Below are 16,643 nucleotides of genomic sequence, written 5' to 3' on the forward strand. Positions count from 1 at the left end.
GCAGAAAGGAAATAGAGGGAAATAAAGAAAACCACATGGATGGGAATGGGCGAAGCAGCCCCTGTGCAGCCAGCAGTGTGCCAGGGAGCCAGGCAGATGCTCAGCCGCTCAGGTCACGTCTCTGCCCTGGAGTCATCCGAACGGGGGTGGCGAATGCATTGCGTCTGTGCCCCCGCCCACAGCACTAACGGTGCACAAGCTCCTCTGGCCAAGGACTCTAGAGGGGGAAGGATGCTATCAGTGCGTTATCAGAGAAGGTTCTGGAAAGAAGCAGGAAGGAAGAGGACATTCCAAAACAGGGGAACCGCAAGCAGAGACCGAGGTGTGAACATGACAGCGCCCTCCTCCCCTGCACCCAGAGGGGCCCTGCACTCACGGGCTGGCCGGCCTTGAGCCAGCGCCTCTCGGGGCGGGGCCTCCCAGCCAGGATGATGCAGGGCAGGGACACGGGCTGCCCCTCCAGCACCCGGACGGTGGAGGCACTGCTGGCGATCTGTGGAGGTGCTATCGGGAGAGGAGACAGTGTGGGTACACGAGACTCCTGTGGGTGGGCATCCGGGGGACAGAGGCCTCCACTCCCCACTGTCTCCTCCCCAGGGAACCAGTGGAAGCATCAGGATTGGGGACCCTAAAGGGTCAAAGGACACACTTCTTGGGGCACACTGCCCAGGAAGTAGGGGTCCAGATGCTCCTCCTGGAGAACCTGGCTGTGGACACACCTGTCCCAAAGGATGGGTAGTCATGGGGGGGTGTCTCTGAGGGTGCCTGGTGTCCCCCCCAAACCCTCCTCTCCAGATCCACCAGCGAACCATGGCCAGTCACAAGGAGGTGGGCCTCTGCCTGGACCTTCCCGAAGACATTTTGAGCTTCACAGATATACGGGGCCTGGTCTTCAGGAATCACACCTGAGGGGCAGGAAAGAGGCAGGCCTGACTGTCAGAGCACATCACGGCTCCAGCCCCCACAGGCTCCAGCTCCCCAGGCGCAGACGCGCCCTTGTCACAGTCTGGCCCTGCGGGGGTTAGGTAGGAGGGCTGGGCTGGCAGGGAGGAGAGGGCTGGGGGATACAGCCAGTCCTTGGAAGGGTGAGAAGGCCTCGGCTTGTCCATGGGTAGCATGGGGATAACTTATCAATAACTGCACACTGTAGTGTGACTGGGAGGGGTCCATAGATAATGCAAATACAGCGCTCAGCACCGGCCTGGCACACAGTAAATAGGAGCTGTAGCAGTGACGATGATGATGGTGGTGAGGACGATGGTGGTGATGGTGAGGATGGTGGTGATGGTGAGGATGGTGATGGTGATGGTGGTGATGGTGAGGATGGTGGTGATGATGGTGGTGATGGTGGTGATGGTAATGATGCTGATGGTGAGGATGGTGGTGATGGTGAGGATGGTGAGGATGGTGATGGTGATGGTGGTGGTGGTGGTGATGGTGGTGATGATGATGGTGATGGCGGTGATGGTGAGGATGGTGAGGATGATGGTTACCACATATGACACTATGTGTCAGGAACTGTGCTAAGGGATTTACGTGTATTATTCACGCAATAGCTCCTTAAGGTGACCTGTTAGTAAACCCAGGTGGTACGTATTGTCATTATCAGTGCAGAGTAGTGGGATGACGTGACCAGAGTCACCCAACTGAAATATGACCCTGCAACAGCCTGACCTATGGTCAGCACTGGGGGTCAGGGCCCTGCTCCCGGCCACCCAGTCTGGGGGCTGAGGGTGTCGGAAGCCATTCTGTCTCCCCAGCCCACTCTCCCTCAGCCCCAATCTCTTACTTTCAAAGAACAGCAGTCCTGAATCGGGCCGCCCAGTCGTGCTGCCCCGCCCGGGCCCCAGTGGCTGGCCATCTCCACGGCGCCAGGTGACCATAGGGGATGGGCGGCCCGTGGCCCGGCACGCCAGGAGGGCGCTCCTCCCCAGTTCCACGGTGACATCCTGGGGCAGCTCTGTCAGCTGGGGCGCATCTGCAGGGAGGTGAGCGGTCAGCCTCACCCAGCCCCCAGGGCACTGTTTGGAGGCCTCTGCCTCCCCTCCGGTCGCTGGGGGCGTTTCCCTCTTCCAGCCGCGCCCTCATGAACCTGACGCATATCCAGGGCTCCCGGGGCCAACTTAAGTTTGGCAGGTCCACCCTGAAGAGCTCCTGAGGATGAGGAGGAGAGCAAGTGCCCTTTGGCAGGGTGAAGTCCTCACACCCTATGTGGGGTCTCAGGGACCCCACTTTGCCCAGCCATACGGGGGAGCAACATTCCTGCTTCTGCTCTTTGCACCTCCTGGGAAGCCCACCTCAGAGGGGCTGCAAGTCACCCTCCGCCCCAGGAGCCCCACCAGCTCTGCGCGTCACCTCCCTTGCCCTCTTCCTGGGCCACGGGGGCTTCCTTTCACGGGTCTCCTAGACTCCGGCAACCATTTCCCAAAGAGCCAACTTCGTGGGGAGGTTCTAGCTCATCTTTACCATGCTTCATCCTTCTCTGCTGTTGAACATGTTGTAAGAAGCACATAAATCTCTACCACAACATCAAAAGAAGCCTATAAAGAACTTGATCTTAAAAAAAAAAAAAAGAACTTGATCTTATACTTTATGGTCCAAATGGGACACTTAAGAGTGAAAAGAGCCATATTAATAATTACACCAGGATAACAGATGCAAACAAGGGCAGCCCTGCTCACCTGAGTTATAAAACATCCAAGCAAAAAAAAAAAAAAAAAAAAAAAAATCCAAGCAACACACGACGATTTATTTCTTTAACTTTTGCTCCACACACTCTAAATCCCGTGACCTTCCACAAGGTAACCACTGTTAATGGTTTGTAGTGTTTCTTCCAAACTTTTTTTCTAAGCATTGTCTTACTTTTATGATGGGGGGGGGGGCGGGCATGGAAATAGGTTATTTCCCAAAACAGAAGCTCATGATCCTTTCCACCTTTCTGCTGGCCAGAAGCAGGTCCAACACCAGACAGGTCCAGGCCCTGTTCCCTGTGGCTTCTGGGCACTGTCCTCAGGTCCCTGTCCCCAGACCCGCAAACAGGAAGGTCCCCGGCCTGTTTTGAACCCATTGCGTCCAGCATTGTGGAAAAACCTCCACCTCTTTTGTTCTTGCTGTCTCTCCCCAGAAATCTCCCCCATCCGTCCAAATCATGACATCAAATTTCCCTCTTGGCCTCAGGGAGTAGGGAAGTTCCAGGGAGATAGAAGCACAACTTGGAAAATCACTGCAAGGAGGAAGACAGTCTTGGACCCAACCTCAGACACCACCCGCGAGTTGCTTTTCTTCCTCATTTGGGGCCTGGCAGCTGCCTCGGCTCAGAATCCAAGAAAGCCTTCCATCCAGGTGCCTCAGATGGCGTCACTGGTCCTGCAGAGCCTTGGCCCTGGGGGCAGAGCTTTGCTATTCCCCTCTTCCCATCCTGAGCAGAGCCGTGGCTCAGCTCCAGGGCCAGGTACCCCCAGAGCCTGCCTCCCCGGCTCTGCCCAGCCCACGGCAGGGCACAGCTCAAACCTCCCTCCTCCAGGCAGGCCTCGTCCTGAATTCCTCCCCTGAGAGAGGACAGCTGACTTATAATAGTAAGCAAATAACATGTACAAAGGGTAGCATTTGGAAAACCTTCTAAGTGACAGGCATGGTGATGGTGCTTTTAGAGTTCATTCATGGCCTCAATAAACTCATGAAGTGGGTATTTTCACAACCCCATTTTACAGATGGGGAAACTGAGGATCAGAGAGATTAAGGAACCTGCCCCAGGTGCAGCTCAAAGTCAGTGGCAGAGCTGGGATCAGAGCCCAGGTCTGGCTGCTGCTAAGACCCAGGCTCTCAGCCACCGCACCCCCGTACCCCCTAGTACTCAGGGGTAACCTGGCATCTCTTCCATCTTTTTTCAGAGGTGAATCCCGACTTACATCCTGCCCAGAAAACTGTGACTCCGTCTCCTGTGCAGCCATCCCCCTGCTCCTCATTGAAGTCCCCCAAATAAGGCGGGACCTCAGAACCCTGTACACCAGAGCTGAAGGTGCTCTGGTCTCCTCATTGTGCAGATGGGAGAATGAAACCCGAGGGAGGGGCGGGGCGGGGGCGGGGCGGGGGCGGGGCGGGGCCCACCCTGATTCTGTGGGGACGGGTTCCCAGCCCCATGCCCTTTCCAGGGTCCCATCGCGAGGCTCAGCCGCCTCTGCTTTCAGGCTCGAAGACCCCTCCTCACAGACTCAGGTGACCTTCGGCAGGGAGGGCTCGTGAGCTGGCCTCACAGCCACCGGATTTCCCCGTGCACAGCCCTTTCTGCCTTGACCTTGGGCAGGTTTCCGGGTCAGGAGCTGCAAGTGCCCAGAGACAGCCAGACATCACAGCAGCTGCCGCGCCCCCTGGAGAGGCACAGGTCTCATCACCTGATAGCTGCAGCGCTTTTGCGGGGACGCAGCTCTGTGCGGGGGAACCGGGAACACCACAGAAGACAGAAAAGCCCCACCAAGGATGCCAGCCACCAGGCTGGGATGGGGCAGGACAGGAGGGTGTGGCCAAAGGGGAGACTTCGTCTAACAGCACTGCTGGGCCACTCCCTCCACCCCCAGGGATTTCCCAGCAAAGTGAAATTGACAGAGGTGATGCCGTCCCTTCCTCTTACTTGGGCCCCAGGGCAAGGGACGCCAGCCTGAAAGCCTGAAGCCTGGGCAGGGCCCCCCTGCTGCCCCTGCCCCACTGGACACCCGCGGATGAACCCCTTCACCATTCTGAGCCTCAGTTCCCCATCCAGAAAGAGGTAACCGTTTTTACCCTGACTCCAGTATCTTAAAGTTCCAGGACTCTTTATTTGTCTGGAGACCCTGTAGCCCCCCAGCCTCCTCCACCATCCCCCCAGTTCCTGTGGCTCAGAGCCCTGGGGCAGAGCTGGAGGGGATGCACCAGCTCAGGAAGGAGAGCTCCAATCAGTCCTGACTCAATTCGGTCAGAAGAGGGACGGCGTCTCAGGCCCAAAGTCTGTGTAGCCGGGCAGGGTGGCCACGGGAGAGGCTGGCCTCAGGCCCTGCCCTGCATTTAGAGGGAATTCCAGGGCATCTGTGAATGAGACAACGCTGGGGATGGCCTCCACATCCACCTCCCGGGAAGACTCCTTTCCCCATAGAAAGATCGTTCAGTCGAGCCTGGAGCCATAGGCCCATTGGCCAGGGCTGCAGGATGACTTTACTCCCTAAATATAAATATATATATATATATTTTTTTTTTTTTTTTTTTTTTTTTTCGGTACGCAGGCCTCTCACTGTTGGGGCCTCTCCCGTTGCGGAGCACAGGCTCCGGACACGCAGGGTCAGCGGCCATGGCTCGTGGGCCCAGCCGCTCCGCGGCATGTGGGATCTTCCCGGACCGGGGCACGAACCCGTGTCCCCTGCATCGGCAGGCGAACTCTCAACCACGGCGCCACCAGGGAAGCCCCCTAAAAAAATATTTTAACTGATATTTTATGACTGTTTATAAAGACAAACACAATCCGGATTCGTTTTTAATCTATTTATTATTCTTCACTTTTTTCTTCTGATGGCAATAAAATCAGAGCCCTGTCCAGCAGCCCTAAAAGTATCACAGGCTCTGGGCCCTTGCCTGTTGTGCCTGATAGAGAAGCCACCCAGATACTGACCACACTGGCCACAGAGCCCAGCTCTGCTTCTCTCCTGCTCCCCCAGGCTAGCCAGAGGGTCTTTGCTCCCACAAAAACACACCCCCAGCTCCCCTGCTCACTCACCCAGCAATCAGGGGCTTCCGAGTTGGGAATAAGAAGCAGAGACTAAAATGAGAGGATAGAAAGAGGGCTGAGTGAACACCCATTTAGAGAGAAATCCAGCAGGGCAAAGGGAGCTTAGCTCAGGGCAGTTTTGAAGTAATAGAAAGAGTGGGACTTCCCTGGCAGTCCAGTGGTTAAGACTCAGTCTGTACTTCCACTGAAGGGGGCATGGGCTCGATCCCTGGTCAGGGAACTAAGATCCCGAACGCCGAGGGGCGTGACCAAAAAAAAAAAAAGAAAGTAATAGAGCACTGAGCTCCAGGAGCGGGTGCCGACCGTGGAGGCCAGTCACCAGCCGTGTGATAATCACTCCGCCTCACTCTGCCTCGCCAGGCCCTTGTCAGCCTGGTCCAGCCCACAGGCCGTGTACTGATTAGGTATTCTGTTCAAGCCCTGAGGGAAGCACATTATCTCATTAAATCTCTCAAGGACCTTGTGAACAGCCGCTATCAGTATCATCCCCATTTTACAGATGATGAAAGTGAGGCTCAGAAAGGTGAATAACTTGGCCAGACAAGCAGCAAGACCAGGACATTGATCCAGGACTCTTATCAGCCACATGCCAGGTCCAGAGGGGATGCAATATCACCTCGCAGGCTCGGTCCACAAACAAGGCACCTGCTGGCAGTACAGGAGGAGGCTGCCGTCCTCCCTGTGCCCCAAATACCACCAGGAAGCCAGTTCCCAGCTGAACAGCAGGAAGTGGGCACAGCGCCCACGCGTTCTCAGCCCTGGCAGGCTCTGCCAGCCTGGCCAGGAAGGCTGCAACACAGCTGCCACCCAGATGGGCAGGAAATTGAATTTCCCACCACTGCTGCCAGGCCAGCTCGCCCCAGACACACAGGTGTTGGGCCACTGTCCATGCTGTCCCTGACCTCAAGGCCAGAGGCCACCAGTGGCCCCGTGCCCCAGAAGCCTGCCTCTGGGATGCCAGCCATCCCCCGCCCTGCCACCTCTCACCTGGGGAAATGGCCCCAAGACCAACGGCTAACAGGTGAAGGAACAGGCATGTCAGCCTGGGCCCCAAAGACATAAGGTTTTGCTAGACAGAAATTAGACACAGAGCAAAGGATGACTGCTTGTAACAATGCCAAGGGCAGCCCTCCCTGGAGCGCCCTCTCTGCTCACCCAGAACCTACTGACTAATCACAGTGACAGTGACATTTTTCAGAGCCCATTGTGTCCGAGGCCTTTCTTATCTCTCACTCACACAACATCCAGAAATATCCTGCAGGTGAGGAGCCCGAGGCTCACAGTGGGGAAGCAACATCCAAGCCCTCCTTGCTGGGAGCATCAGAATCAAGTCCAGGGGCTAAAGGCCCGGACCCTGGGTTCAGATCTCAGCTCTGCCACTCACCAGCTGTGTGACTTTGGGCAAGGCACTTAACCTCTCTGTGCCTCGTTTTCTCCATCTATAAAAGGGATAATGTAGAGCCCATCTCAAAAGGTTGTTATAAGGATTATATGCTAGTACATGAAATGTGCTTAGAGCTGGCCCGGCATGTGGCAGATTTCATGGAAGACTTATTATATTTTTATTATCAGGCTCTAGGCCTGTGGCTTTCCATACCCACCCCACCTCAGCCACACAGTGCACTCTAGATAGGAAAGTCTGAGCACATCAGTCTCCTCCTTAGAAACCTCTTACCGCCTCCACGGAACAAAGCCCAAACTCCACCAGCCTCCCTAGCCCAAGGCCGGAAGTGACCCACAACTGGGCAGCTGCCCCAGCATCCCCTCCCCACCCTCTCTATGCCTCACTCGCTGCCCTACTCCTCTTGCCACGGGGAGATCGGCACACGCTGTTCCCTCTGCTTGGAACACTGTTCCCTCTGCCTGGAACACTGTTCCCCAGCTCGTCACCTGACTGTTTCTGGGTTCAGCTTAGACATCACCTCCTCCAAGAAGCCTTCCCGGCCTCCACTGTTGGCTTAGCCCCCTTCTCTGGGCACAGGACCCAAGGATGCCACTTCCAAATTCTCAGTACACTGAGTATTCTAACGGTCTGTTTACCATCTCTCTTCTGGACACCAACAACAACACAAAGGCAGATGCCGTTGTAGCCCCAACACAGGGTCTGGGGCACAGGGCCTGGCTACAAGGTGACCACATGTTGGAGGAACAGATGATGGAACAGATGGGGAGGATCCCCAAGCCTGAGTTGGCCAGACCCTCCCAACTGAGCCTCACTGCACTTCCCTAGAACTCCCAGCACCTGTCTTTCCCGTCATGGCCACAGTCAACCCTCAGAGTACAATCTGCCCCGGCTCAGCACACCAAGGGGCTGTGCCCACAACTTCCGAGCAATTCCCAGTGCCCAGGATCCAGGCCTGGAACTTAGACATCATGACAATCACAGCCAAGGCCATGTACCAGCCACAGAAGGATTCAAACCTCCCATCTGTAAAAAGGGGATAATAGCTTCTCCTTTTATTAAGCACTTACAATGGGCCAAACCCTGTGCTAAGCATTGTGTATCTGATTTCACTGAAGCCTCACAGCCACCCAACAAAGGAAGTAGTGTGGTCAGCTCCATTTTACAGATGGGGAAACTGAGGGTCAATGATTTGACCAAAGCACATAGATGGTAAGTGATGAAGACGAGACTGGAACTCAGGTCTCAGGGATGACGACACCCATGCTAGAACCAAACTATCTCTGTGATGGGCGGTGACCCCTGCCTCTTGGGATTCTCACACTTGAGTGGTCCCTTCCACTCACCACATACCAGTGTTGGTCTGTGTGACCAACAGAATGTAGCAGAAGTGATGGTATGTCACTTCCAAGACTGCGACTGGTTATAAAGACTGCAGCTTCCACCTTGGATGTCATCTCTATCTCTATCCCTCTTGACTCACTTTCTCTGGGAAAACCCATGTCACAAGAAGCCTTCTGGAGAAGCCTATCTGGGTAAGGAACAGAGGCCTCCTGCCAACAGCCACATGAGTGAACTTAGGGTAGATTCTCCAGCCCCAGTCAAGCCTTCAGATGACCACATCCCCGGCCAAGGTATTACCTGCCATCCCATGAGAGACCTGGAGCTAGAACCACCCAGCAAAGCCACTCCCAGAATCACAGAACCATGAGACAATAGATGCTTATTGTTTGAAGCCACATAGTTTTAAGGCAATTCGTTACACAGCAAGAGGTAACACATACACCATCTCCCTCTAAAATCCCCATCCCACGCGCTCTGGATCCAAACGATGCAAACTCCCCACTGGCAGGCTACGTGGTACCACTCTCTCCTCCCTGCTCAGAGATAGGGCAGGTGGTGGGGGACGGGGAAGGGGGAAGGCAGGAGGGGCAGGGCAAGTGGGGACAAGGTGTACACTCACGTCCAACCTCCAGCCGGATTTCTGCAGAGGCATCGCCCAACTCATTGACAGCTCGGCAGGTATAGACGCCAGCGTCCCTCTCCCGAGCCACCGGGATTCGCAGCATCCCAGAGCTGGGGCCCTCAGAGGCCAGAATCATTTCAAGACCCTCTGGACCAAAGATGAGAAAACATCAGGCAGGTACCCATGGTTACCACAGGAGGCCAGGGGATCAGGCTGCCTTCCTGACCCTGGGTTCCTGCAGCTCCACAAAGCAGGGACCTCGGAGGGGTGTGGGTGAGGGAAGGATTTCCCCCCAGAATCAGGACCCCTATTGTTTAATGAGTACAGATTTTTAGTTTTGGATGGTGGTGACGGCTGTACAACAATGTAAATATACTTAGTGCTACTGAACTGTAGACCTAAAAATGGCTAAGACGGTAAATGTTACGTTAGGCGAATTTTATCACAATTTTAAAGTCAGCACCCTTGGGTCCAGCTCCCTGAGCCCCTTTGTTGACCACGAGTGAGTCTCAGCCTGTTCCCCCGAATGCGACAGGCTCATCACCCAAGAACTCCTTGCCTGGCCTCCCTCCTGGATCCCCACCCTCTGCTCAGGTGCAGACGGAGGCTCGGATCAGCTCTGGGAGGAGCCCAGGGTCACGGAGATGACCAGTCGCCCCCCCAGTTCCGCCTCTTTGAGGCCTTATTCTCATTTCCCTCGTGCACTGTTCCCCCACCCCAACTCCAGGCCTCCCCCTCCTGAGGCCTGAGGGACCACGCTGAGTCTGAACTGTTTTTACAACTTAATATTTTACACTTAGAATTGTGCTACATACATATACATAACACAAAATGTTACCATTTAAAGCATTCTGAGTGTCCCATTCAGTGGCATTGAGTACATTCACATTGTCATGCAACTGTTCCCACCACCCATCCACAAAACTTTTTCATCTTCTTAAACTGAAACCCTACTTATTAAACACTAACTCCCCATTTCCCCGTCCCCCAGCCCCTGGCAACCACCATTCTCCTTTCGGTCTCTATAAATTTGCATATTCTAGGCATCTCATAGATGAGATTCCACTCAAATAACTGGAATCATTTAATACTTGTCCTTCTGTGTCTGGTTTATTTCACTTAGCATAATGTTTTCTAGGTTCATCTGTGTTGTGTCAAAACGTCATTGCTAAAAAAAAAAAAAAAAAGTCATTGCTTTTTTCCAAATTAAGAAAAAATTTTTTTCTTTTACTTTTTTACTACTTAAATACACCATACTAGAGCAAATGTCTCTGAAAATATCATAAATAAAAGATTTTTTTCTCCATTCGGCAAATTAGAAGTAGGGGGAAATTTCTACACAGCAGCTGCTATGAGCCTGATTTTTTTTCCTTTTGTTTTTGTTTCTTTTCATTCTTTTTTTTTTTCTCTGCCATAGGAGTCAAATTAAGAAAAAATTTAATTTAATTTTAAATAAAACTCATAAAATGTACTATCGTGACCATTTTTAAGCAGTAACTGTATTCTCATCATTGTACGGCTTGAATGTCATTCTCTTTTAAGGCTGAGCACCATTCCATTGAGAGATCCCCCCTTTATGAAGGGGCTCCCAGGCTGGGCTGGTAGAGCTCTCAGCCACCACAGGCAGTGACCTGAGCACAGAGTGAGGAGTCCTGAGGCCTCTGCCACCGCTAGCTGGTGACCGTGGACAAAATGCTCAAACTCTGAGCTAACTCTGCCTGTCAATGTCAAGGTGAGGCTCTGACAAGATCACAGACAGGTGCTGCAAAGGCTGGAGTGCATCCAGGTGGGAGGTGCCTGTGCGTGAGAAGGAGCCCAGTGTTCTGCCCCTGGAAAGTCTGAGGCAGGAGCCCCAGGACCCAGGTCCACTGGTGTGGGCGCAAGAGCAGCTCCTGTTCAAACTCCGGCTCAACGTCTGGCGCAGACAAAACCCTCTACACTCGTTAACTCAGGAGAGCCTCAGAACAGCCCTCTTAACGTTACTGCTAGCTCTCAGATAACCACATCGCCATCGTCACCATCATTAAGAACACCGAGCCCTGCCCGTGCGCCAGGCTCGTGGTAAGCAATTTGCACATGTGGACTCATTTAATCCTCATCCAACCACCTATCTTTGACTTTCCAGCTAAGGAAGCAGGCTCAGAGATACCAAGTCACTTGTCTGAGGTCACCCAGGGGAGCCAGAATTCAAGTCGAGGTCTATTCTAGATCCTTCTCCTAACCACGGAGCCAACCTGCATTAGCTGCGTGGACGCTGGCCTGGGGATGGGAGTGGGGCTGCCAGAAACGGTCCTCTCTCTCCAGACACCCCATTCGGAGTGCCCCCCACGACCGTCCTGGAAAGCTGACCCTCCAGAGCCCCAGTGGGATCGCCCACGGGCCGCTCCCCCCACCCAGTGTACCTCGATACCAGATGACCCGGGGCGGAGGCACCCCGGACGCCTCACACGCCAGCACAGCCTCCTCCCCGACGGCGGCCAGCACCACAGCATTCGTGGCCGAGACGGACGGTGGGTCTGTGTGGGGAGCAGACGGGGAATTGGGGACCAACCCACAGACTCCCTGGAGAGAGAATGCAGCTGGGGGAGGGGCGGCGGGGACAAGGTGGGGCTGAGCACCTGCCTTCTCCCCAACCCCCACCAACCGGGACAGTCACCCCAGAAAGATGTAGCCTCCGCTGGTTTCTACAAAGCCAGTTACTACCGGGACCAACCCCGCTTTTGTTCCTCATTGATCTTGAGATAAAAGCCGAAATCCTACAAGGTTCTTAAAGGCCCTACAGGGGCTGCCTGCCCCTCCCCCGCCCCCTCACTCCAGCCAGCCTCCTTGCAGCCCCTCGGGCAGCCGAGACTCATTCCCACCTCCAGGCTTTTGCCCCACCCGATCCCTCTGCTTGGAACGCTGTTCCCATTCCCATCTGCGGCAAGGGTCTGGTCCTGTGTGTACCAGCCGTTCCCCTCTCTGCCCAGGGGCACGTCACTCCATCACACCACCCTGCTCTGCGCTCCTTCTAGTATCTTCACCATCTGAAAGTACCTTATTTATCTGTTTGCATGTTTGCTTTGTGCCTCCCCATTAGAATATAAGCTCCACCTGGATGGAGACCCTGTGTTCACTGCTGTAGCCCCAGTGCCTGCCACAAAGTAGATGCTCAGTAAGTATCTGGGGATGGGAGGGAGTGAGGGAGGATGGGCTGGAGATCCTTCTCCTGCAGATACCCTTGACCCGAGTACCTGCATAGTAGAGGGTGACCGTCTTCTCGTCTGTGCCAATGTCATTAGCAGCCTGGCAGCTGTAATTCCCAGCATCCTCTGGGGCCACTCCCTGAATGATCAGGGTTCCCTGGGCATCCACGCGGACTCTGGAGTCGTGCCATGAAACGTGTTCAACAGCAAGAGGCTGGTTAGGTCGGGTCACATGGGGTTGCCCCAGTCCTTATTAATAACAAATTAACTAACGACATCACTGGTGACACCGTTCTACACTGACCGCTTGCTCTGTGCCAGGCTGTGTGTTCAGCACTTTACGTATGTTCTTTTTTCATTCGTGGGGCTCAGAAAAGTATGGTGACTTGCCCAAGGTCACACAGCCTGAATGGCAGAGGCAGAATTCAAGTACAGGTCTGTTGGATTCTGCAGCTGTAGCTCCTGACCCCTGAGCCCACACTGTTACGTTTCCCAAGTGATGTGTCTCCTCAGCCTCAAATCAGCCCAGGAAGAATGCAGGGCAAATGCTACTCCCCCATTTATATTAATAGTTAAGAAGACTGAGGCTCAGAGAGCTCCCCTGGGAGTCCACCTGTTCCCAGTCCCAGACCTCCAAGCCCTGAGCCCTCACCTGCTGTCCTCTTGCAGAGCATGACCCTCATGGCTCCAGGAAATGTGGGGTGCAGGGTACCCAGAGGCCGAGCAGCGGACCCTCATCTCCATGCCCTGGGAAAAGCGCTGTGACCTGGCGTGGATGCTGACCTGTGGGGCCTCTGCAGTTCAGAGAGTGGACAGGTGGGGAGGAGTTTGTCAGAGCACTTGTGCTGTCCCAGGCACCCAGCCCTGGGCCCCCGGCCCCTCCCGGCAGCCACAGCCAGTGTAGACAAAGGAAGTAGAGGTCCCAAGGGGCCTGCATCCTTGGGAGGGGCTTGCTGGGGAACTGGGGAGTGTTGCCAGGCAGCCTCCCAGGCACATCTGCAGGCCACACGGGGACCTGAATTCCCAGTACCCCCCCCCAGTGGGAGCCCTGAGCTCCCTGGATTTCTGCTGTGAGCTGAGCACTTTGAAGAGGCTTAGGGAGTTGTCGAGATGCCAGGGCTGGAGACCTGAGTGGACCTCAAGGTCTGCCCAAGTATTGGCTGCAAACGTAGGTTCTATCCTGGCCCTCGGAAAGCTCACAGCGCAGCAGACTCGTCAGGCTCAAACAGACGTCGTGGGCCATCTCATCTAGACATGGCAAACACGCCCCTCCCATACCAGTGGTCTAGATACGGCCTCAAAATCCTTCTCAACACACTCTAGGCAGTCAATCAAAAGTCACTAGCATAAGGGAGAAAACTTGTTCCAACACACTCACTTTTACACTTGGGGAGATAGCACCCCAGGGAGGAGGATCTGTCTAAATCCTGGGTGGACCTAAATCCTAGGTTCGTATCTAATCCAGGCACCAGCACTCCCGACGTGGGTTCTTCCCACTGCCTCCTCCACCCCCATCTGGGCGGCGCTACCCAACCCCTGCCGAGCATGTCTGATCTCTGGGCTTTCGGAAGTTTCCACTGTTCCATCTCTCTGTCCTGCATATTGAGAGGGGTAGGTAATGGAGGTGTTCAATGGCAGGCGAAGAGGACAGGACTCAAGGAAATTGGCTTGGTCGACAGCAGTAGAAATTTAGGTCAGATATGAGGATGAACTTCCCAACAGTGAGAACCACTACACTTAGGCTGGAAGGCTACAGAATCCTCTTCCTCTGAAGGTTGAGAAAACACTGAGGGGGCTGACATTGCCCGCCAGAGGTGATGTCTGGGCAGAGGGATGGATTGATGGACTTTGGAGGGAAATGCTAGGTATTGTGTTGAATTGGGAGGACGGCAGCCTCACCTCGCACCAGGAGCCAGACGGACGCTCTCGTGACCCCGTTGGAGTTGCTGGCCATGCACTGGTACCGCCCGCCGTCACTGGGGGTGATGTCCCTGACCTCCAGGGACAGGTTGGCCAACTGGGTGACTCTGCCCGTCGAGGCCGACAGGACTCGCCAGTCCCGGACCCACGTCAGGTTGTAGGGGGCCTCGCCCAGGACCCGGCAGGACAGGATGGCGGTCTCTCCAGAGGACACGGTCACGTTGGGGACAGGGACCACCTGCGGCGGGGGGTCTGCAGGAACAGGAGTACAGGAGGCACTGAGGGGTTGACACAGGGAGGGGGCCATCCTGCATGCCCTGGTGGTGTCCAGACCCCGGAGCCCACCGCATTCCTCAGGACACATCAGCCAGCAGAGCAGTTCACCAGCATCTGCTCACCATGCCCGGACAGCGCCACCACACGGCCATCACACACCAGTCGAGGAGGCTGCGTGCGTGCGTGCGTGCGTGCGTGCATGCGTGCGTGCGCGTGCGTGTGTGTGCGCTCGCGCACGCGCACGCACATGTGCACGCACGCGCGCGCGCCTACCTTCCACACAACGCCCAACTGCAATATTTAGCAAGAGCTACACCACTCTTCACACCCTTTGAACCAATAATTCTGCCCTGGGGGATAAAGCCTCGGAAATCACCCTCAAGAGGGAAGGAGTAACACGTACAGAGCGATTCTCTGTACAAGTAGCAGCCAAATGTGGAACTAAGGAAGGCCACTGCCCCAAAGGAGGAAAGAGCTAAGAAACCCTCCCTCTCCACAAGAAAAGGTCGTAAGAAGAGACAGGTCAGAGACCGTCTATCCAGGGACAGTCTGCAGGACCTGCAGGCAAAAAGCTGCATCCACATGTCAATGACCGTGATGTGCAAGGATACTAATGGGGAGATTTGACTCCAGACAAAATTAAGTAGTATTAAGGCATTACTTATTATTCATTTTATTAGGTGTAATCATAGAATCTATTATATGGGAAAATCTATGTTTTTAAAAGAGATATATACTGAAATGTCAGGATGCCTACAATTTAGTTTAAAAGAGTTTAGCCATATCTGTGATAACCTACAAGAGAAAAGAATCTAAAAAAAAGAATGAATATATGTATAACTGAATATACATATATTCAGTTATATGTAGATAAAGAATGTATTCAGTTAGATGTATAACTGAATCACTTTGCTGTACACCTGGAATTAACTCAACGTTGTAAATCTACTACACTCCAATAAAATTAAAATTTAAAATAAAATAGTTTGGCCATAAAATGAAAAGGCAAGTATGGCAAAAGATTAGCAATCATTAAGTCTAATAAATGCACGTGCAAATTTCCTTATACTGTTCTACTTTTCTGTACTTACCATTTATAGTAAAATATTTGCTGACCCGCTACAGTGTTAGGTGAACAACAGATCAGGTTGTTTTAAGAACGTGTAATATTATCCCATTTTTGTTAAAATGCACACATAGATAAAGGTCTGAAAGAAAGTAAATCAAAATGCTATCAAGGTCATCTCTAGAACAGAGGGATCACGGTCATTCCGATCTTTCCTGCTGGTTTATAGTTTCCAGTCTTCCTACAGGGAGCATGCGTGATTTTGTGTGAGTTTAGGACAACTTAGAGCGGCTGATCTCTCCCTGGGCCCCTTTTCTCCTCTTCAAGACAGCTTAGGTTCATTATTTTAAAAATAAAGCCCATTCATTTTAGGAGGGTCTGTGGCATTGCCAGCCTCCCTGAGGTCAATGGTGCCACGGCGGCGGGACCTGGAAGCAATAAGGGTTGGGAACGACGGCGGCCCCTGTGAGGGCCTGGCCAAGAGGTCAGGGGTGGGATTGAGGCTGGTGGCGGCGGACATAGTCCAAGCTGCAGCTGAGACTCACAGGCCATTCATGGGTGAAACAGCCCAAACGGGGAGGGGGGGCGGGGAGCCAGCAAGCAGGTGCCGTGTGGGCATCAGACTCTGGATGACGGACAGGCCCCAGCAGTTGGCTGGTATGCTTGCCCACAGATGGAGAAACCCTGGGAGGAAATCCTAGAGGGAAAAATCAGGAAGTGGGTGGGGAGGGGATATGCGGACAGGCCCAAAGAGACAGACCTGTGACGACCATCTGGGCCTTTGCTCGTCCGGTCCCAGCCCCGCTGACCGCCGTGCATTCGTATGTGCCTTCCTCAGCCTTGGAGGCTCGCGGGATCTCCCAGCTGCTGTTCCCTGACCCCCTGTGGACAACGAACAGCTGGAGATGGTCCCCCAGCCTCGTCCAGACACTGGGGGGCTTGGTCCCCTGAATCTTGCCCAGAAGGGAGGTCGCAAATCCTCCCGGAGACTCGGTAAGAAGAGGCAGACGGCCAAGGACATGCAAATCCCATGATATGCTATGTGACTCTAAGTGCCTTCCCCTCTCTGAGCCCTG

At 54.1% G+C, this 16,643-nt stretch overlaps 1 protein-coding gene across 1 annotated transcript in view; it reads right to left on the reverse strand.

The window, feature by feature from the left end:
- Window positions 1-16,426, reverse strand: part of LOC113619391 (hemicentin-2-like) — a 32,905-nt gene extending 16,479 nt beyond the window's left edge. Inside the window, exons 1-9 of the mRNA XM_027104102.1 lie at window positions 16,328-16,426; window positions 14,205-14,477; window positions 12,958-13,099; window positions 12,354-12,481; window positions 11,523-11,636; window positions 9,118-9,267; window positions 1,790-1,978; window positions 810-905; window positions 377-504 (exon numbers count right to left, since the gene is read on the reverse strand). Coding sequence (XP_026959903.1) covers window positions 377-504; window positions 810-905; window positions 1,790-1,978; window positions 9,118-9,267; window positions 11,523-11,636; window positions 12,354-12,481; window positions 12,958-13,099; window positions 14,205-14,477; window positions 16,328-16,340 — 1,233 coding nt within the window. The 5' untranslated portion in view covers window positions 16,341-16,426. The remainder of the gene's footprint in view (window positions 1-376; window positions 505-809; window positions 906-1,789; window positions 1,979-9,117; window positions 9,268-11,522; window positions 11,637-12,353; window positions 12,482-12,957; window positions 13,100-14,204; window positions 14,478-16,327) is intronic.
- Window positions 16,427-16,643: the final 217 nt, after the last annotated feature.

Source organism: Aethalodelphis obliquidens, unplaced genomic scaffold (genome assembly GCF_003676395.1).
Source record: "Aethalodelphis obliquidens isolate GAN/ISIS:26980383/991018 unplaced genomic scaffold, ASM367639v1 scaffold7, whole genome shotgun sequence".
NCBI lineage: Eukaryota > Metazoa > Chordata > Mammalia > Artiodactyla > Delphinidae > Aethalodelphis > Aethalodelphis obliquidens.